This window comes from Phalacrocorax carbo, chromosome 14 (assembly GCF_963921805.1).
Source record: "Phalacrocorax carbo chromosome 14, bPhaCar2.1, whole genome shotgun sequence".
NCBI classification, from domain to species: domain Eukaryota; kingdom Metazoa; phylum Chordata; class Aves; order Suliformes; family Phalacrocoracidae; genus Phalacrocorax; species Phalacrocorax carbo.
The window spans coordinates 17,557,857-17,579,839 of NC_087526.1; the positions used below are offsets into that span (position 1 = coordinate 17,557,857).

The 21,983-nt window shown below is 50.9% G+C and overlaps 2 protein-coding genes and 1 non-coding gene across 6 annotated transcripts in view; 2 read left to right on the forward strand and 1 right to left on the reverse strand.

Moving 5' to 3' along the window:
- Positions 1-2,443, reverse strand: part of LOC104043659 (rho GTPase-activating protein 39) — a 59,067-nt gene extending 56,624 nt beyond the window's left edge. Inside the window, exon 1 of the mRNA XM_064465102.1 lies at positions 2,361-2,443. Coding sequence (XP_064321172.1) covers positions 2,361-2,371 — 11 coding nt within the window. The 5' untranslated portion in view covers positions 2,372-2,443. The remainder of the gene's footprint in view (positions 1-2,360) is intronic.
- Positions 2,444-12,979: 10,536 nt separating this feature from the next.
- On the forward strand, positions 12,980-13,051 carry TRNAE-UUC (transfer RNA glutamic acid (anticodon UUC)). Its single transcript has one exon. It is a non-coding gene; the product is annotated as a tRNA-Glu (tRNA).
- A 2,761-nt stretch (positions 13,052-15,812) lies between these two features.
- The window catches only part of RBM39 (RNA binding motif protein 39), a 32,003-nt gene continuing 25,832 nt past the window's right edge, over positions 15,813-21,983 (forward strand). For 3 of the 4 annotated variants that reach the window (XR_010375136.1, XR_010375137.1, XM_064465105.1), the window contains exons 1-3: positions 15,813-16,133; positions 19,223-19,285; positions 21,172-21,221. Coding sequence is in view for 2 of the 4 variants with exons in the window: in XM_064465105.1 (XP_064321175.1) it covers positions 19,235-19,285; positions 21,172-21,221 (101 nt within the window). In the remaining 2 variants the exon portion in view is untranslated. The remainder of the gene's footprint in view (positions 16,134-19,222; positions 19,286-21,171; positions 21,222-21,983) is intronic. The other variant, XM_064465104.1, reaches the window with a different exon arrangement.

Sequence of the window (21,983 nt, forward strand, 5' to 3'; positions counted from 1 at the left end):
CCTGGTTTACAAAACTGTACCTGGTTGCCAGCAGGCAGTTGCCCCAATCCTATGAAGCCAACCCCAAAAGAACAGCAGGACTGATTAAAAAAATGCCTCAAAGCTCAGACACAAATACACTGAAATTGGCAAGATTTTCTTAACGGTTAGGCGGTTCACTACAGGAACCTCAGCCTCTCCTCCTTTCATCTTTGCACCGTGGCACATTACCGTTTTCCTAGAGATCAAGTACATCAGTTCAACAGGAGGCATTTGCCTTTTGTGCCCCTAAAGCAGGGCAGCATTCAGTGAAACAGATTCTGCACATCTTGTTGACACGTTAAACATGCAAGCCTCTCATGAGGTTTTCAGCTGCAGATCCAGTAACTGTCAGGCTGAAAGTAGTCTTCTGCATCACAAGGACGACCATCAAATTCTCTTGGTTACAAAATGCACCAGGCCAGTATACTTAGATTTCCCTGCAGCTTTTGTGCTCCCAGCTAAAGCCAAGACATCTGTTTCAGCTAAGCAAACCTGTTGTGAATACAGCAGGCATGTGAACCATCCGAACAAAAACCCGGCTTCAAATCTGCATTCCTATGAACTGCTGTGATCTCAGCATCACTCCAAATAGCCGCCATCCAACTGACAGGAGCGAGCTGTCTCATCAACCCAGCAAACACCGAACTGAAAAAACACCAGAGAGAGCCAGTGGGGATACGCTAGAAAAATTATGGTGAAATCCAGTGCAAGAAGCTCTGTACTCCTCTGCACTGGCTAGTGGAACGATAGCACCAAATCTACATGGCTTTGTCAGATGTTCCAGTTTATCCCCTGAAGTGAGCAACGTCCGTCCCTGAGCCCTGAGTGCCCTTGGCTGTCACAGGCAGCAAGGCAGAAGCAGCTGCTGGGAGCTGCTGCTGCTGGCAGACCGATAGCATGCTGCTGTGCTAATCATTTTGCTCTGGATGAATTCTGGTATTCTACATCCACTCTCGAGGGGATTTGCTACCCCTTCCCAAGACACTCCTTCTTGCAGACTTACTCAAACTGCATTTTGCTGGAGAGGATGCAGAAGAGACAGAAGAAAGGGGGGGAGGGGGGCGGGACAACACACACACAACCCAACTTCAAACTCAAGAGAAGTAAAAAGATATTCCAAACACCTTGCACCATCACCGAGGTACCGGGCAAAATGCCAGCACAGCCCTCCCTCCTCTCCCCTAGACAGAGGGAATGTGAGCAGCCAGCTGAAATCTGGTGGCCCTGGGTAGAGCCCTGCTCACAGGATAAATTAAATTGTTCCGAGATTTTCATCTAGTACAAAAAAAAACCCAAACCGCTAGCAAATCAGCTCAACAGCAACTGGCATCAGTCACGGGGAGGACAGTGCTTCTGCCAGGCTCTGTACCTCGCCCCCCACAGAGCCAAACTTAATTCAGCCATTTCTGCCTGGCGAGCCGAGGAACAGAGCGACCAGGAGGAATTCTCCCTGAATGGGGTTATTCAGAGGAGCCATAAAATCCGCCCGTGTTTATCGGAAGCAGGATGCAGCCTGGGAAACTGGCCTGGCTACCTGGCCCTCCATTTGCATTATCAACAGGTGATCCTGGCTTCCTACCCGCTCCCAGGTGAGGAGTGAACCCACTCCTGGTCACCCCTTCCCAGCAAACCAAGCACGACAGTCATTCCTGCGCTTGACCAGGAAAACATTGTTATTCTGTAATTGTGTTTGGTTTTTTAAGTGACAGAGAGCAACCTACGCGTGCGACCCACCCCAGAGCCTGCAGTCCCGGTCCAAAACGTGTACACAGTCAGCGGGTGCTTCTGATTAACCGCTCGTCTCCGGAGGTGGGAGGGCGCACAGCAGAGCCGGCCGCAGCGCCCGGGGAGGGTGACGCTGCCAGCTGCCCCCCTGCCGGACCCCGAGGCCCGGGCGGGACGGGGGGCTCTAGGTCAGGCTCAAGGCAGCTCAGCTCAGCGCAACTCGGGACCACCCGCCTCGCTCGGAGGCTGCGAGCGCCCCGGCCCCGGCAGCGGCCGCCATGCCCCGGGGGGGAGCGGGGCCTTGCGGGGAGCCAGTCCGGCGGAGCCGAGCGGGCGCTGGAGCTTCCCTCCCCCCGCAGACAGGCCGGGGAGCGGCGGCGGCCGGGGAGCGGCTCCTCGCAGAAGCCAGCCGTCCCGCTCGACCCGGCCCTGCCGCCGACGCGGGGCCCGGCCCGGCGCCTGCCGCCCCTCACCTGCGCGCCGAGGACCGCGTCCCGCCCGCGTCCCCCGCCCGAACCGGGGGCGCCTCCCAGCCCCGGCCCGGGCTCCGAGGGGGCGGGGGCGGCGACGGCGCCTCCCGCCCGCCTCAACAGGTGCGCAACGACCGCACTCACCCCTCCGCCATGGCCCCCTCAGCCGCGCCGCCCGCTCTGCCCAGGAGCGGGGCAGGATGTGAAACCCGATCCCGGCCCCGCCCGGGGGGCGGCACGGCTCGGCCCGCCCCAGCCCGGCAGCCGGGACCCCCAGCCGCTCCCCGGGTCCCTCTGCTGGGGGCCGCGAGGTCGGGCCGGGCTGGGCTGGGGCGGGCGGCGGCGGCGGCGGGGCCCGCGGGCCGAGGGCAGCCCCTGGCGGCGGCGGCGGCGGCCGCTCCGGGGCCCGCCCGGTCCCGCCGAGCCCCTGGCGCCGCAGAGCCTCTGCCCGGCCCGGCCCGGCCCCAAAGGTGGAAACGAGGAGGGGAGGAGCGGAGCGGGCACCTCCGGTTTGGAGAAGCTGAGGTGGTATTTGAGCCACATGTCGCTGGCGACCGCCTGCTGTCGCGACCCGGCCCGCGCTATGCTGGTGGTCAGCGGCAGGAGCCGCCCCGTCCCTCGCTGGGGTGCGGGGCTCGGGGAGCGCGGGGGCGCGACCCGCCCGCCGGCCCCTGCTCGGGGCACAAGGAGACTGTGGTTGGGGCTCCTGGGCCGCAGCTGCCCCGGGAAATCGCTTGTCCCAGTGACGGGTGTCCCCGACAGGGCCTCCCGTCGCGCCCGGAGCTGGCAGGGGTCCCCAAACAGGCAGCTGCCCCCCACCCGCGCGGAACTTAAATGGCTCTGCCCTGCCCTCTTGCTGTTCATTACATCCTCCAAGAGTGGGGGTGGAAAACCAGGCTTAGCAACTGGGACTTGAACCAGCCTGTGGCATCGAGAGAGGAAGATGTCCTCGTCGACAGCGGACGCTGGGCTGTCCCTGCGCGGTCAGACGGTGCCATGACGAGCCTTGGGTCAGCTCGTGCTGCAAGGCTGCCATGAATCTGGGTTTTCCCAGATGCGTGCTCTTTTTTGCCCTGGCAATTTTGTCTGGGCAGATTTTGGGGACTTCCTGTATTTGTCTGTGCCCTGAGCACATAGTCTGGGCAAGGCTGTGCAGGAAGACCAGATGTGTCACCCACACGTGCACGGATCAACCATCAGCATATGAACAGCAGTTCAGAGGCCTTGGGAAAAGGCTCCTCAGCCAGCATGAGTAGTCTGAATATACAAGCCATGCACTAACGGTGAGCCCTGCTAGATCAGCTTCTGTCAGCCACCAGTTTGGAGTATGTCACTTGGCACAGTGGCACAGCAGAGCCTCTGTTATCTCAGTGATGGCTGCGATGTGGCACTGCTCCCAACATATTTCATACAGGGTCCTGTTACTGCAGAATAGGAGCCGCTCCATGTGGAGGCAAATCCTGGGGGTTGAGCTGCCAACATGCCTCAGACCCCTCTAACTGGGGTGCAAGACTTGGCAGATACTCGGTGTATTTTGCCACTAACAGAGTGATTTTTGGCCCATATCACACCACGCAGCAAATTTCTGCTACAGTCAGAAATGGGTCTGTTCAGCTTATTAATCACCCTGGGCAAGCCAGCGGACGGCATCCCTGCACAGAGCAATACCGCGCTTGCGGTGCTTTCTTGCAGACGGTGTTTTGGCACTACCAAAGAACTTCAGAGTAACTTAATCTGAACACATTCACATGAAAGTCCCACTGCACTTTTAAATAACAAATAGAGAGACAGTGAGATCATGGCCATTCTGCTTGCTGGCTGGAGGCGCAGCTGCGTTATGCTTACCGGGGGGTCTGTGCAGCAGGGGCCCCTGCAGGGGCTGCGAAGCTGCTGGAGATGCCCATGGTGCTGTGGGAGAGTGGGCAGGGGAGGCTGAGTTTTGCGGGGTTGCAAAGCTTAGGGACTGAGGCATAGGCTAGCGGGGAAGGAAAGGAAGATTTAATGCAGGTCTGTGTTGGAAACAGAAGTTTGCTGGTGTAACGCTAACGTGGTTAAATTGGTGGCTTTCTTTGTGGAGAGGCAGATGTTACTTGCCTTTGCCAATAAAGGCTATACCTGTCTTCTGAGGGGAACAGTGATGCCAGGAGAATGCTTATAGCAGCCTGACAGTCTCTGTTCAAAGGCTCTTGTAGGTACAGGCTTGGTATATAAAAACTTCAGCAGTCTGATTGATGTTGCTGTGCTAGCAAAAGCCTTTGGACAGACTGAAAATAGAAGCTGGGGAGGCGGGAGGTTGCAAGAGCCCCGGCTTCAGGGGCCACCCAAAATGAGTGACCCAATGCAGTACATGGGAATTTGGCTATAGCGGGGACCAGACAAGCATTAATTTTTTTCTGTGACATTCTCATTTTATTTTGCATATTTCAGGGAGTGATGTTTTCATCCTACACATCTGGCAGGCTTGCTGGAGAACTTGTAACTTAGCTGCTGCAGCTAAAACTCTTGGGACGTGATTCTACACATAGTGCACTAAGAGATCCCCTCTCTCTTGAGGCCAAAGCAGGCAAGCTGGAGGCACTCAAGAACATAGAAGACACACTGAGATGACATGTCAGATCAGTCCTACTCATGGGCTAGCAGCCCTGTGCTGTCTTGCACAGTCATGCAGCAGGATGGCATCAAAATGAAGAGCATGGAAACCACCATGAAAGCCAAGCCTCCCCACCAGAGGATGGTCACATAGCTGCTGGCACCAAGGACACTCTTGGGAGCAGAGTGCCCCACTGCTGGGAGAACAAAGCTGGGTGAAAGGCAGTTCATTTACCAGGCACGATAGATGGTTTGAGGCTGTGACTTCTACACAGGTGCAAAGCTGCCAGACCAGGGTCCACCTCTTTGGGAGAGGCAGGGTGCGCTGGTGGACATGAGCTGTGTCAATACCAGTGACGCAGGAAGGGGGAGAGGAGACCCAGAAGGGAAAAATTAAGCACCTAAGGGAAAAGCTTCTTTTGTGGGACCTCATCAGTGACTTTTTCAGAGACTTTCACAGCTGAGGCAGTCATGGGCTGAGGAAAACCTCTACTAGTGGTCCCTGGTACAGTAACAGAAGGAGGTCCTCCTCCAGAGACAGAGATGGGTCACTCTGTGACACGTACATGGGAGATCAAGCCCGCAAGTCATGATGCCTGCCATCAATACACTGAAGATGGCAGCAGGAGATGAGTATGAAGTGCCTGAACAGTCTTTGAGAGCATGGCAAAGGCACCGCAGTGTCTCTGAGAACAGAGGGTTTTAAACCCTGGCTCTTTTGCTAATAACAAAACCACACTGCCTATAAGAAGAAACAGCCCTCATGAATTGTGAGGCTGTGAACACTAGATCACTGTAAGATGAATTGAGAGATGTATAATCAATGTTTCCAAGCCAAAGTATCTCCTTGCTGCCTGTTCTTGGCTGAAGAATATTTCCTACAACTGTCACTGAAGAACTGCAAAAGGAGCCAGCTCCCTGAGATCATGCTCGAATTGTTTCATCAGATGCTGCTCCCAGGTCGAAGAAACTGTTTGGAGTTGTACATCCACCCCACTTGCATGAAGCTGCTCAGCTGGTGGACGTTCATACTTGTGCACACACTCTACGTCAGGAAATGGCAGGTGGGGGACCTGGCATAAAGGGTCTTCCTCATCTGTGGGTGTGAAAGAACTGGTGATGCTAAAGGTAAGGAAAGCTCAGTATTGCACTACTGCTGCCCTGCCGTCTGTGCTGTGCTGGGGAGGTGAGGCAATGCCCAGGCAAACATGCTACAGCTGTGAGCACTAGCACTGCCCTGGAGGTTTGTGCCAGCAGGCACTGCCCTTGCTCTGCCTCTGTTAACAAACTGGACTGCACAGCCTGGAAACAGCCCAGCCCAGTACCAGCCCCACAGTAAGTGTCTCTGTGTCCAGCAAGGGGGGAGTAACAGCTCCAGTCAGGTGTGAACAAACCCTGTGTTGAGGAGACACTGCTGATACTGGGAGTAGATGCCTAAAATGCTTGGCAAGGTTTTGGTGTCTGGGCTTATGGCCAGCAACCTTGGATCAGCCTTCCCGGGCACTGGCAATGGTGGGAGGATGAGCTTGGAGGTGCTTCACTGGGGTCTCCCTGCTCTGCTCGGGAGCTGCATTTAGGCTCAGGTCCTCACCCTTGCCCCCCCTGAGCTACATTCCAGTGAAGCTCTGCTCCTCTTGCATGGTGGGTATGGCGCTGCCATGCTGTCACCTTGTCTCCAGCTTGCCTGTCACCTCCTAGTGCCCCTGGCACCACAAGCCCCCATGGCTGGGAGGGGGAGCAGGAGCAGGAGCAGGAGCATCTCTGTGCACTCTTGTACTGAAGGAGCCAATAACACCAGAAAACATTCTGTACTGTGAAAGCCGTATGTTAAATAGGTTAAATACCAAGCTACTACTGTGAGTGCCTACATATCAGCAAGATTTCTCGCTGTGGGCAGCTCTTTGTTGCAACAGGAACCAAGATAAAGTGCTGGGTTGACCAGGGGGTACACTCTGGCCACATGAGTGATGGGATCTCCGTCCTTGGAGATTTTCAAGGTTTGGCTATGCAAAGCCATGGTTGACCTGATCTAGTGTTTGTGATAGTCTCACTTCAAGCAAAAGTTTGGGCTAACACCCTCCAAAGGTCCCTTCTAATCAACACATCTGTAATTCTCTGTGAAGGGGCTTCAGATTTGAGCTGGGCAGGCAGATGTGGTGAATTCTGCATTATTTCTGATCACAGTCATCTTGTATCAAATGTCTCAAATACCTTAGTGAGGGAGACCAGGCTGACCGGGATACGGGAGTTGCTGGCTGAGGGTCTCTGGTCTCTGGATTGTGTGCTGTAAGAATCCTCTCTGACAAATGGTCTTAGCATGTGTGAGGCAAAGAATAAACATCCCTGTTCTTAATAAACCCCGTCTGTATTTTGAACCTGGCTGAAGATATCAAATAGCCCAGGACTGTCCTTTGGAAGGAGCTAGTTGGAGATATTTGGCCATTTGTAAAAATATGTGTTTCTAAGCAGCTATCATCAGGTTTTTTTAATAGTGGGCATGGTGTAAATTTATATAACAAGCCAGATGTTCTGCAACAGGGCTTTTCTGAAATCATCCTGTCCCAATTTTTTCCATCTTACCGTCTTTAGCTCCCTTGCAAAGTAAGCAGTCGTGCTATTGCATTACCAATTGGCAATGGCAGCAGCTGGCTGTAACCCAACCTTAGCAGCATGGGACACAGAAACAGATGGAGCAGCAAATGCTCTTTGTTTCCTCTCCTGCTTTCTAAAACAGGTTGTGACTAAAAACATACAGAAGAGGTTTCTGCCTTCTTCCCTGCTACTGTGGCTCCCTGGCTGCTGACAAAGCTACAGGATGAGCTCTAGCAGGGGTTACTGCTCCCCACAGCAAAGGAGAGCCCTGCCTTTTTAGAAGGGAGCTGCAAAGAGGGGAAGGGTATCAGAAAAAATTATTACAAGCCCTTAGAGGGGAAAGAAGGGCACAGTGGGTGAGATGGCTGAACTGAGCTAAGGACTCCCCATGCATCAAGTCCTGCTCCTCCTGCCCCTCTGAGTCTTGGTTCTGGTGTTCATCTGAGCCTGGGTGAACTATGTCAGCTCATTAAACTGGCACAAAACAGAAGTGAGTGGTCTTTTGCCAGGCTAGTAACCTGAACTGGCCCAATGGAAGATCAGGTGAGAACTGGGATGAGGATGAGGAGCAGAACCACACACAAGAACAGGCTGGGAAGAGAGAAGAACAGGGGAGGAAGGTGGAGGTGGGAATGTCCCTCGTGAAGCAGGAGATTGGCTCTGCTGTCCTGGGTAGTCCTTGTCCCAAAGCTAGGGGGACATGGGAAGGGAAGCCCATGCTTCCAGATCCCTTTCTATGAGCTGAACTCTGAGGCTGCTGGCAATGAAGGTCAGGAAAATGTTCACAGCACAGGTTTGCCTGCCTTGCTTCATAATTCTCATGGGATGAAAACTCCGCAAAATAAGGTGCATATGTCCCTGCCACCACATCAGTTGCAGGTTCCCAAGGGACTTGTACTCTGTCCCAGCCTCTAGCACCTCTTTGTGTCTGGTGTTTTCAATCTGCTTTCAATCTACATCCTCTAGGGATTTGCCAGTTGGTCCAAACACACGAGCTGGGCAATGGTGCTCTCTCCCAGGCAGATGTTATACACGGAAAACACAAAATGGTATGTGGGTTGGCTTCATGAGTCCCACCATCAGCTACCTCAAGCTGGGGGACAGCTGCCCAGAGCAGAGGACACTTGCCGAGAGGTGGGTGGCCAAGGCCGATGACAGGAGACTGAGCTGGCGCCACCACGTGCACCCAAACAGCATCGTGAGCAGTGGTGACACAGCTGCCCCATCTCGCTGCAACTCCCTGCTCCCTCTCCCACTGGGCTGCACGAGCTGCCTGGCCCGTCTGGCTGTCCTGTGGCTGATGTTTGTGCCAGACAATGTAATATTGTTGTAGGTACTTGCCAAGAACTGAGTTTATTTTTTAGCCACAGACAGAACCTGTAATTCCTCAAGCTAATCCTGCAGTCTGATGTGTTGTTTTTTTTTTACAAGTCTTGACAAATTAATTGAAACCTCATTTCTGTGAGAAACCTGGAAGGAAAGTTCCACAGTCAGGACTCCAGAGTTAAAGATGGGGATTTGTGAGGTCTCTTATGCCATTCCTCACCAGTGCAGAGGCTCTTCTGGAGGTATTTCTTGCTGGCCTTGACTCCTGGGGTGATCACTCAGACAATGATCTGAGATCATGTCAGGGTGTTTTGCATCATAATCTGCCTAAGTTTTCTCAGCTTTATCACATTATTCCTGTTCTTCTTAACTATCACAAATATATTTGCTCTGATTAGTTTATAGATGTCCCTAACTGAAATATCTGCAGGCTGCTATTTCTCACCATATCCTTTCAGTGAAATAATACAGATTTGATTTTTTTAAACTTAAACTTAATCCCTTTTGCCCTCAATTTGTGTCTTGAGTTCTGCCTGCCCACTGCCTGCTTACTAACACATACTGATAATAAAAAGTCCTATGAGTGCTAGAAGTGGTTTATTATTCTTTATCTTTTATCCTTTCTCATACAGTCAAGGGTTTGAGGAGCAGCAGTGCTCCTGCTGAAGTCAGTGTGAATAGCAGCAAGTTCTTTGCTCTACCACATAACCGCAGGGAGAAGTTAAATTTCTGAACCTGTGGTAGCCAGCGTTGCAATGCCAAGTGTCCTTGTTTGCATTTGCTGCACTGACTGTGTCAGGCAAGCTCAGTTTCTCTCAGCATCCAGGTATTCAGCTTCAGGCAAACTACTTTGAATACTGTTCCTCACTAGATTTTAAACATCTTGGATATCTAATAAGCGGACCAACTCAACGAACAGGTTCTTGTATTTTAATTTGGGTGCTGTGTGCACAGGCTGGGTGCTGACAACCTGAATGCATACATCTCTGTCCAAGTATCAACATGGCTGCCCTTTGTGAACTGAGGAGAGGGGAAATGCTTAGGCTGATGCCTGAGCAGCGTCTCAGGGGACCACCCGATGCAAACCCTGGGTAATCAATCCCCTGTGACAGCACATCTGTAGCAGGCCACCGTGCCAGAGCAGTCCCACGGGGCAGCCCAGGGCCCAGGCTTCAGGCAGCTCGTGGGGATGAGGCAGGTCTGAGGAAGTCAGTCTGCATGTCAGGGTCAGGATCAGGCCAGTGATGGTGACCAAGGCTGGACACAGCCCAGTGATGGCCACGCAGGGCTGTAGCGACAAGGCAGAGTTGAGGGTAGGCCAGGCAGTCAGTCTGCAGGCCAGGGTCACAGAGACCCAAGTCTGGGCACGGCCATCACCACAGGCACACGGGTGAGAGGCATTGGAGCCAAGCACACCTCCAGCACAGTTCAGATGGGGACTGAGGGCCCAGGGCTCATCTGAACTGGGGCTGCTGGGCAGGGCTGGGGTGCAAGCCCCAGGTGATGTTGATCAGAGCTAGGAGGGCTTGTCAGTGCCCTTGGGGCCCTGAGAACAGCTTCAGGGGCAGGTACAATAACAGCATGAGCATGGTCAGTCTAAGTGAAGCCGAAGGTCTGTCTCCCCGAGCTCCTGATCTCCAGGAGTGGTCAACAAAGGGAGACCTTCCCCCTTCCCTCATACACAATTCCTGGGCAAGCAGAGGTGGAGGGGTGCTAGTGCTGGCACTGCTGCTCCTTCTATTGGCACCTCTCCAGAGTTTCTGTTAGGAGAAGGAGCATTGTCCCGTGCTGAGACTAGAAGGGAAGCTGAGGACATGAGGAAGTTGATGCATGGGAGAAGCTCAAATCTTGCCACCAGTGGTGCCAAGTCTTTGGGGAGCAAATTGCCCCTCATCTCATGGAGATGGACTATGATCATCTCCTGCCAAAAAAGCAGGGACCTTTGACTGGCAGCCAGTCCCTCCCCATGTCCTTAGCAACTTCACACAGGCCAGTAGGCTGCAGCTGGGATCCATGTGAGGAAATGGGATCTGCTCAGATCCACCTTATGCAGTTACCGTCAGATCCATTTGACACCTTAGAACCTATTCAGGACCTTCTATCCTGGCATACAGACATGGTCTGCACCAGCTGCACTTTGAAGGGCATTTTATTTTCAATTTAATATTTCAATAGCTTTCTTTACCATGCTTTGTAGCCATACCAGCCTATTTTTAGTCTTTTTCCTCCTGGTGATATAAACTGTTCTGAGCCATTTCAGCAATCTCCATTCTTCTTAAAAGCATGTTATCCTTTTGGCTTATTCATTTTGTGATAAGGTCTTTTGGGAGGAATTTCTTTGTTGCTGTTGTTCTTTTAACGATACCAGATAGAAGGCATTATACTCACTCTTATACATAGCTTTTTTAATAGCATGGTTCTGAATGAAGCCCCTCACGCATCTCAGCACTAAACCCAGTCACTTTTATGTTCTCCAACCAGCTGCTCCAAAAATCAAGCTTTTGTTGTATCTGAAATGTAGCAACTACATCATATGCTGATGTGACATTTACTCACTCCACGTGGGGGTAATTGGAGACTCTTCATTATGATGATGTTTTCTGCCTCGGCAGCCTCTCTGATCTCCTAAAAATATCCCTGTCACCACCACTGTTTTTGAAGACTGTTCACTGCAGTAGTCCTGATACTCCCCTTTGCCTATTTAGGTGTGAATTTTCTAACTACAGGGGTTCAGGCTTACCTGAAGTGTTGGAAGATTAAAATTGTTTAGGCACAGTGACTCCAAGGTGTCTTTGGCATCCAGCATCACTCCTCTACGAGAACAACTTAGTCAGTTCTTCCTGTATAATCTGTAGCCTGCTATTGCAACACCCCACTGATTATCTGCCTTGCACCAGTTTCTGATAAGGCTGTTCTCAGTCAAAACTGTGTAATCATAGAATCATAGAATGGTGTGGGTTGGAAGGGACCTTTAGAGGCCACCTAGTCCACCCCCCCTGCAGTGAGCAGGGACTTCTTTAACTAAATCAGGTTGCTCAGAGCCCCGTCCAACCTGACCTTGAATGTTTCCAGGGATGAGGCATCGACCACCTCTCTGGGCAACCTGGGCCATCACTGTCAGAGTTGCACCACTGTCACCATAAAAAATTTCTGCCTTATATCTAGTCTGAGTCTACACTCTAGTTTAAAACCATTACCCCTTTTCCTGTTGCAACAGGCCCTGCTAAAAAGTCTGTCCCCATCTTTCTTATAGGCTGCAATAAGGTCTCCCCGCAGCCTTCTCTTCTCCAGGCTGAACAACCCCAACTCTCTCAGCCTGGCCTCGTAGCAGAGGTGCTCCAGCCCTTGGAGCATTTTTGTGCCCTCCTCTGGATCTGCTCGAACTGGTCCATGTCCTTCCTGTGCTGAGGGCTCCAGAGCTGGACTTGGCACTGCAGGTGGGGTCTCACTAGAGTGGAGTGGAGGGGCAGAATCACCTCCCTCACCCTGCTGGCCACGCTGCTTTTGATGCAGCCCAGGATATGGTTGGCTTTCTGGGCTGTGAGTGCACATTGCTGGCTCATGTCCAGCTTTTCATCCCCCAGCACCCCCAAGTCCTTCTCCTCAGGGCTAGTCTCAGTCCCTCCATCCTCCAGCCTGTTCTGGTACCAGGGGTTGCCCCAACCCAGGTGCAGGACCTTGTACTTGGCCTTGTTGAACCTCATGCGGTTCTCACAGGCCCACCCCTCCAGCTTGTCTAGGTCTCTTTGGATGACAGTTGTTCCATCCACCCATTGGAGCAACTGGACTTTGGATAGTCCAGTTGTTCCACCTTGTTTTTTGATTGCTAGTGTTTGTACAGAAGGACATTTGTGGCTGTTATCCAGTTTCTATACCATTTTAGGTCGGACTTCATTTGTTCATCCTCCCTGCTTCTCATTTCTTTCTTCTTCACTTTTGCCAACCTCCATCCCCATCTTTTAACTAAGAGAATTTTAATAGCTTAGGGAAGGATGACCCTAAAATTTAGGGGGAGTTTGCACATCAGTCTTCCTCCCTTAGTGCAAAAACTCCCCTGTATCTTGATGAACTGTCAGCAGCCCGACTCCTTCGCTCGCAGCCCGTGTCCGTGTTCCCATGGCCCGCTCCTTGCCACCTGCCCGAGCTCTTGGCAGGGACACCCCCCTGCAGCCCCCGATCCCGAGGGTCCGGTGCCTCGCTCGGGCAGCGAGCGGCGCGGGCAGCGGGCGGCGCAGGCAGCGCTGACAGCTACGCGGTCCCACATGGTCTAGCGGTTAGGATTCCTGGTTTTCACCCAGGCGGCCCGGGTTCGACTCCCGGTGTGGGAAGCGGCAAGTATTTTTGCTTTCTACCTATTCTTTTCTCCTTTTTATTTGTTGACTCCGTGAGCTCCCTCCCAGCGCCCGCAGCGCGGGGTGAGACGAGCGACTCCCACCCCCACGCCAGACCGTCTGCGTCTCCCCGGGGACATCGGTTAAGCGAACGCCTGGCACTCGTAGCAGACTCGAGGATGACAAAGCAGCACCCGCGAAGGGTGGCATTCCGCGCACGGTGCTGCAGCAAGCGCCAGCCTCTCCTGCGGAGCAAGCCGTCCCGCAACCGTGAACACTTCTGTTAGGAAATGCATTACTGAGAGCTGCCCCCTGGCCCTCCCGTCTGCTCCGGAGGTGAATCCAGCCAAGGCCACAGCGAGCGCGCCAGTGGTGCCGCAGGGCCGACCATCCGCAGCCGATCGATCAGCCAGGGCAGCGCTACGACACACCGGGGCCGGACACGGAGCTCGTGCCGCTGCCGCCCCTCGAGGTCCCTCATTAGCCACCCCCACCCAGTCTGGAAGCACCGGGTCCTGCTCGTGTCGTGTTCATCCCCCCCCCCCAACAGCCCAGGCACCAGCCAAGGGCGTGAGGTGTGCTGGTGCAGTGGACCAAAAAAGACAAAGCCACAGCCTCCCTCCAGAGCCTGGCTCCGTAGGCAACCGATGGGAGAGAAAACCCTTCGGGAAGTCCACCGACATGAGCCCAGCCACGCGCTTAAGTCCCAATCATACGATGAGGGAACAAGACGGAGCTGGTCAGAGCCAACCTTCAGGGGCTGACTGGGAGCAGCGAGTGAGGGCACCCAGCCACTGTGGTGCTACGGCAGCAGCCACAACACCCCCATTTTGTCTGTGCGAAAATTATTAATTTTGTTTACAACCAACCTGTACAAAAATGTTTAGGTTGGAATAGACCTATCTATTATAGTGATGCCTTTTTTTTTTTTTAATTTTTAAAGAGCTCATTTTTCCTAAATGTCCCAAACTCAATTAAGTTGACCAGTTCAGCTTAAAAAGACTTGGAAACTCTGTGCAAGAGTGTCAGGATATTTTTAGGCTATTAACATTTCAGGAACTTTGTTAGAAATGATATTAAATGACACAGTAGCCTGGGAATTTTGAAAAAACAGGTTTTCATTTGCAAACCTATGGGCCTGAGTTCTCATACCTTGGTTGGTTTAAGTATTCCTAGATGCTACAGCAAAATTATAATTTTGGGAGGCAACGTGTTTTTAGAACTTCTCTTTACATTGTTTCAGATTTGTAGGACAAAAAAGAAATAACCTAAAACCCCCAGTGTTTATTGCTTATCTTGTGCTGACTTCAGCAGGAAACCCACTCAATGTTATCTGTGCGCTGAACAATTGGCCAAAACTTACTGTGTATTATTAAATTTAAATACAAATGAGCCATTTTGTGGGCTCCCAGGGGAAACAAAGCACTGTTAATGAGGCGCGCAGGGTTTGTTTTGGACTGCTTTCTGAGTTAAACTGTTCAGCTTCAAGGCTCCAGCAATCAGCAGGGGCTTGGGCCAAAAGCAGCCCCAGAACGCCAGGTCACTGACAATTTAGATTATACTTGGGACAATAGCGGCTAAAAAGCTGTCAGGCAGCAGTGGCCCGTTAAGGGAGGTGTAGTTTCTGGCGGAAGGGGACAGCTGTAGCACTTTCAGGTGCTGTTCCTCGTACGCTTACTGAATCCTGCTGAGCCCTCGCCCGAAAGGAGGAAGGTCAGACCACGGATGCTGTTAAATTGTCATGTCAGAAGAACCAGTCACGAAGGAACACACACGGTTTCACCCCCCAGCCCAATCTGCGACCTCATCTGTTCTATCCCTCTGTCCTACAATAAATAACAAGCTTGAAACAGCACATCTTTAACGCCAGCCCTGACCATCGCCCATTTGGCCCAAGATAAAAAGCATGTCAACAAGGTGAGCGCATACGATGCTTCTTCCTGTGCTCTCGGGCTCCAGTATCAGCAGCTCAGGGGCCTCCTGACCTAGTCACGACTAACACATGGTGTGTGTTAGTCACGACAGTTCAGTTCTTTTCACCCACCGACAAGGCAAGGGCCTTTCCTCCCCTGGTGCGAGATCCCCGAAGCCACCCTCACTCGGCACTGCTGCCCAAGGGGTTGCGCTGACGCTGGGAACGGCACCGTGAGGGCCAACGGCCACCTCAGGAGAGGTGCTGGTTTTCTTTTACAGCGAGCATGAAGTTGCCCGATGTAGCAGGTGTGGGTACAAACCCGGATTCATGCCGAACGCCCTGCTGCCCAGGCGCGCCCTCATTACCCCGGTAACAGCATGGTGCAACGAGCGTTCATAGAGCCGATGCAGCTTTTTGGAGCGGGGGGGCTATAAAACCAGTTATGGTTAGGGGGTGCTGAGGAAAGGGAATAAAGGCGCCCTCCCGCGGTGAGCACACCTGACGTGGGCAGGGTGCCGGAGCACAGCCCGGGCAGGAGGGGCTGCCGCACCTCTGTCACAAGGCGAGGCGCCGTGACGCGGCTGCCCCGGCGCGGGGGGGGGACGCCCGGCAGGGGCAGAGGGGACGTTACGCCCGCCGCTCGCCTTCGACCTCCCCGCCACCCCCCACCCAGGCGGCCGCGCCAGCTCTCGCGAGAGAGCGGGGGCGCGTGACGGCCCCGCCCGTCTGCCCAAGTCTCGCGGGTGTTCGAGCCGCCGCTTCCGGGCGCGCGCCTTCCCGCGAGAGGTGGGGGGGGCTGTGCCAGTCCCTTCCTCTCGCGAGAGCCCCTGCGCCGCGCGCTGGTCGCCCCCGTGCCGTGCGCCGAGCCCTGCCAGCAGCCGGACGCGGCGGGCGCCATTTCGGGGAGCCGCCGCCGCCGGGGCCAGAGCCGGGGCCCAGCCCGGGTCTGGGTGCCGCCCGTCACCGTCGCGCCGCCCCGCGCCGCCCCTCGCCGCCTGCCGCCCTGGGGCCGGCCGAGCGGCGCCGCCCGCCGCAGGTGTAGCCGCCTGGAGAGGGCTCCCGAGCCCGCGGGCCCATCCCCCATCCGCAGCGCAGCCGTAGCCCGGAGCCGCCGCCGCCGCACTTCGGGCACCCGAACGAGCACCACACCCGCCCGTCGCGCAGGTAACTACTGGACGGGGGCCGGACCAAGCCGCGGCCTGGCCAGCGGAGCGCCGGGGCCTGGCTTGGGGGTGGACCGGCGGCCTGCGCCCCTCCTGTCGCCGCGGCCGGCGCTCTCCGCCTGGGCGGGCCCGTCCCTCGGCCCCCGCCGCCGCCGGCGGCATCCGCGCCGCTGCCCTGTTGCGTGGCCGCGGCGCCCCGCGGGCTGCCCCCGCCCCGAGGCCGCGGCCTGGCGTGGGGGGGGGGGGTTTGCGTGTTCCCGGGGGCCACGTAGCGGGCGGCCACCGGTGCGGCGGTGTCCCTCCGCGTCTCCCCCCACGATGGCGCTGTGCCCGGTGACCGGCGGGGGCGCTGGCGGGCGCGGCGCGGGCCGGCGGCCCTGGCGGGACGGGGCGGCGCGACTCCGGCCCCGCGCAGCTTTCGGGAACCCGAGGGCGTTTGGTTCCGATCGCGCCGGGAGCGTGGGGAGGGTCGCGGGTGGGCGCTCGCTGCGTGGAGATGCGTGTCGTGTGGGAGCTGAGCGTTCCTCCCAGGTGTCCGTGTTCTCCCCGCGCTTCCCTGGTGCTATTCGCGGGGGCTCCTCGCAAAGCGAGAGCGGAATTGTTATTCTTTGGGATTTCCGCAGCAAATAATTTCGAGGAGAGGGCCTTTTTAAACCCCTTTTGTGTAATACAACACAGCAAAAGGGATGGAATCTGTCTTCAAAATATTGGCTAGATCAGTAGCCGTAAATTTCATGTTTTCTGGAGACCCACAGAGTCTCAGGTGTAGTTGATTCCTTGTTTCTGTTGATGGTTTGGGGTTTCTTTTGTTGGTGGTTTTTTTTCGTTTGTTTTGTGGTGTTTTTTCTTCTCTACAGAGGTGTCGGGCATATGCAGCTTTTTTGAGCAACCTGAAAGGCTTTTATGAAAATGATTTTTAGCTTCAGTGTTTAATGAAAGATAGTTGAAAATCTGTCATGATTTTCTACTAATTTGAAATTAATCAGGATTATTTGTGATTTTTTTTTTTAAAAGAAAAGTAAATTTATATGTAGCATCATTTTATGCGTTACATGAATAACAAACTCGATAGGAGGTCTGTGTTAGGTGAACAGAAGGTATTCTGATAAAAACATGGTGACGTACCAATGGAAGTGTTTTGTACAGAGGGCATGGATTGCACGGGGTGAGACCAAAGGTCCCTGTAACTCAGGATCTTGGCTGATGGTGGCCAACAGTAAATGCTTGAGAATAGAAACACAAGGCAATCATACAGTGGTACTTCTCTCTGTGTGCTCTTAGTTGTCAGTTGTGGTTCAGGGTAACAAGGCATGTCTTTGTTTAATGGAAAGCCTTTTCTGTGAACTTTTGTGCTTTTTTGTTTTCGGGTTTTGAACACATCTGCATGTGCTTTTTTCTTTGTTAGCATCCACAGTGCTCTGTAACAGTGAATTCCACGGCTTAATGCTGTGTGAATAAGGACCTTTGTTTTGAACCCACCGGATGATACTTCATCCACTCTTGGGTGAATGCATTAATAGTCACGCCCTAGGTGCTTTTCCATGCCAGCCGTGATTTGGCAGTCCTGGTTATGGCCCCATGCTCCCCTTTGGTCACCCCTCTTCAGGATGAAGAATCCCGCTCCAGGTGTAGCTGGATGGGTTAGCTGAATTACACGTATGAATGTGTAATTGTGGGTGGGAGTTGTTACCCGTGGGGATTTTCTTGTAGAATCCTGGCTTTTGCCTTGTACTTTTTCATGGTCCTTAATCACGCTGATGTAGTTGTTCATACCAGATACTGGTGGAGCAGTGGTGAATTAAATCATCTGCATGTATGTGGCTGACATGAAAAACTGGATGTAAATACTCTAGTAAGATGTAAAATGTGAGCCATTACATGTAAAATAAGGATGGTCTTATCTGTAAGTGATAGCGCTGTAGTCCAAGAGGCAGTAACATGAAAATGAGGTTAGTGTGCCTTGGTTAAGTAATTTTGAACTTCCAGTGCTCTGATATTGCTAAGGATTATGTTTTGTTCCTGATTGTTTTAATGGGCATTGGTCAGATGTGGGTGGGGGAGTGCCTCGATTCTTACATGTGGTGCAGCTCAGTTATGAGGGTATGAATGAAGAGCTTAAAGGGTCTTGAAACGCTGGGGCCATTTCATTATGCTGGCCAAATCTCTGGACAGCACAGTTCCTGCAGCAGTGCCTGTAACTGAGGTGCAAGAATTAATCTGTATGATTAAAAAGCCATTTTATGGCATGCATGCAGGAAAATCTTCACTCTTGAGCTGTCTCACTTGGACCAAAGAAGGAAAAAGGAGAGGAACTGCTTTATTGAGAGATTTGAGGAAGTTGAGTCTCCATACTTGAAAGCAGAGAGTCTTGAGAGATTCTGAATAGCAATCCTGCATAGGGAAAGGAAGTAAGTGTCAAAGGGATTCAGAGTGTAATAAAATCAAAATTTTATTAGTGGGTTGAAGTTGAAAAATAACAGGGACCAGTTAAAAAAAAAGTTTATGGTGGCTACTATTACGTGGCATGGTGGATCTTTTTTGTGTGAAACCTGAAGTTGCAGACTGGATGGATCTTGTGTGTGCTGTAGGAGCTCTTAATGCTTGAATCATATCTGCCTCTTCTGTGGCCCCCATTGTGCAGGAGGCTGCATTTCTTGAAGTCTTCAGTAAATACAATAGTAGCAAATGCTAGGAAGCTGTGACCAGATTTGCCTTAACATTTGTTCTGTGTTCTTTAGATGGTTCCTGGGTGCTTTGGTACTTCGTAAGATGGCTACTGGACCTGTGTTTCTGTATCAAATGACCTGTGCTCTTTTTTTTTTTTTGAAAGAAATAGGTGGAGTACCTGTGGGGTTTCAGCTGGCTAGTGGTGTTCAATAGCATTTTTTGTTCACGGCTGTAATTGCTTTGTGTCACCTGCTTCATCATCTCACTGGGCAGAGCTTCATTCCAGTTCTTGTTGGGAATGTCTTCTGAGAACACTGCTCTATGCATTTGAGTCAATGCAGTGATGGCCTCTTAAGCAAAAGCCTTTGGAATGTAAAGCACAAGGCTGTTTCTGTCTCAGGTAAATTTTGCTTCTTCTTCTAGGTGTCCTGAAAAATGGCTGATGATATTGATATTGAAGCAATGCTTGAAGCTCCGTACAAGAAGGTGAGAAAAATGTGCCAGTGAGGTCCTGTTTACCTTAATATACCATTATTCATGAAACTACTGCTGAACTGTAAACTAACATCCCTGGAGCCCTCATGATTTATCTTATTGGAGATGCATTACATGTAACTTACAAGTAAATATATACTGTTAATGTAATTATATTGTGCAGTAGTTTCACTTCAGAGTGATGAATAAATGCCCATCTATCTCTCTTTGTAGACTTGCCTAACGATATCTCACCTCTACTCCCATGAATTCACCTTTGATTCCAGTGTGAACTGTCAATCATAAGGTAGTAATTGAGTGACGTATCGCTGTACCGTGGTCCCCTAGGTTTTAAAAAAAATAAAATTCAACCAACAAAAAAAAAAAACAACCCACAACGCAACCAAAAAAAACCCAAAACAAAAAAACCAAAACCCAACCAACCAACCAAAAAACAAAACACACACACACAAAAAAAAGAGAAACTAAAAACCTCTCCTGAAATTGCCAGGTCCAGTTTGTTGTAGCAACAAGGTGAATGCAGTGGTTTGGGAAAACAGCAGGGTTCCAAGAATAACCTTTTCACCAGTCCCATGGCAAGTAAATATTTGAACAGTCTGCTCGGTGCAAGAAGAGTGAGACTTGCTTTTAATGCAGAAGACTGGTGGCGGTTAATCTTTTAACAGGGCAGATGGAAATCAGTTCTGAGTGAATGAATTTACAGAAATTCTTGGATCCCTGAATAGAATGTTCTTAGCAAGTAAAAGACAGTATCACAGTCTGCGGTATCATTCTAAAATAAGCTTTTGTATTCTTCTGTCCTAGTTGTTTAATTAGGAAATGTCAATTTTGATGCAAAATTTTTATCAATTAGCGTAGCAATGTCTTCCACCTAAACCAGCAGCAAATGAATACTGTCTTTTTTGTTTTCACCAAATGTGGTGAAGTGTTAACGTTATGCATGCTTTAGCACTGGTTTTGCAAGAAATGTATATTAAGTTTAAGTTGCTTAGGAATTGTACTTTTGATGTAACAGATGTGATTAAACTGTAAAGCAAGTATATAAATTATATAGCAGCTATTGTTAGCCTATTCTGCAGTGTTTATTACCACAATGTCATGAATATTGGATGAGCATGTGTAAGTTTTAAGCGGTATATTTAGTTTATGTAATAATTTAGCAGTTATATTAAAAACTTGAAGAGATATTTGTAAATTGTTATGTTAAAATTCTTGTGTCCTGGTTTAACATGGATATTTTCCATGTAAACAGGTATGGAAATAGGGAATGTTTAGGCTGGACTGGTGGATTATTGATGACTTTCTTGGGAGTCGACGTTACTAAAGCAGTGTGAATCCCTGTTTGCTTCAGGGCGAGATGTGTGACAGAGGTGACATCAAGCTCTTACAACCCTTCAACGAAAATGAGTGAAGATCTCGGGAATGGCATCGGTCACAGGAAATCCATAGTGGCTGGCTGCTAGCGTAGCCACTGGGGCTTAGGCAGAGATATAGCCTTGGTACTGATCAGAGGGGCACACAAACACAAACCTGAAACTTCCTCTTACATTTTATAGAAATAACACTTAACCACTTGAGTGCTGAATTCTGCAGGATAACTTGCTCTCTAAACCATGTAAGGAAGTATCTACAATTTAATATACACTTTTAAATGATGCAAGTCTTGTATTTTGTAATTGTATGACTTAAATTTAAGCAGCAAAGTGGTTAAACATGCCTACCTAAATTTTCTAAAGCTTTCCATGTTAAACTGTAAGCAAGTAATTTAGTATTAAAATTTTTGTTTTGTATTTTCTTATTCCTATTCCCATTACCCTTTGACCACTTGAAATGTTTCCGCTTCGTCCTCATGATGTTCTTCTATCAACCCTGCTTAGGATGAGAACAAATTGAGCAGTGCCAATGGCCATGAAGAGCGCAGCAAGAAGTAAGTATTTTCTCAGTTCTTTACGTTTGGGAGGAGGCTGCTGACTTCAGTAAACTTGCGAATGCATGTCAGTAGTGTTTAGGGAAATAAAATGGAAATGCTTGATATTGCTGCAGCAGTTATGAAATTTTCTTTTGTTTACAAATGTAGCTGTGCGCTTGTAACTGATGTCATCAAAGTTGTGGAAATGTGTAATGTTAGCATCAGGTAAAAATACAGACCTGGTAGGTTCAGCACATTCCTTTTTTGTTGCTTTAGCAATGGAATGGATTTTGCGTTTTAAAAATCTATTTGGTGTAGAATTTTGTGATTTGGAACAGTTCAAATAATTTAGAGGTGCCAGTGCTTGCTTAAAAAGGTTTAGTGTGTTAATCCCCTCCCTCTATTCCCCTGCCATTCAAAAACTTAGAAACAGCAAATTTAGAATCTAAATGTTACGAAATTATACCATAACCTTTTTAAAGAACCAGAGTGCAAGCCCACCTTCTTCAGGATGCATAATTCTGGGGTCTGAACACCTGCTGGTGACCCAGACAGTCTGGAATCAAATCAGAAATTTGAAGAAAAATGCCTTGCATAAGAGTCTCTTAAATACCCCAAATAAATGAAAGGTTTTTAAGCCAGTGAAATAAATTCCTTACCTTACAAGCATCATTTGGTCATAAGATAGTTGATGTAGGAAGAATAATTATGAACTTCAGCTGAGTAAACAGTAACCAGTGTGTTTTTGTAATACAGAGTTAACTTCAGTCAGCATGTATG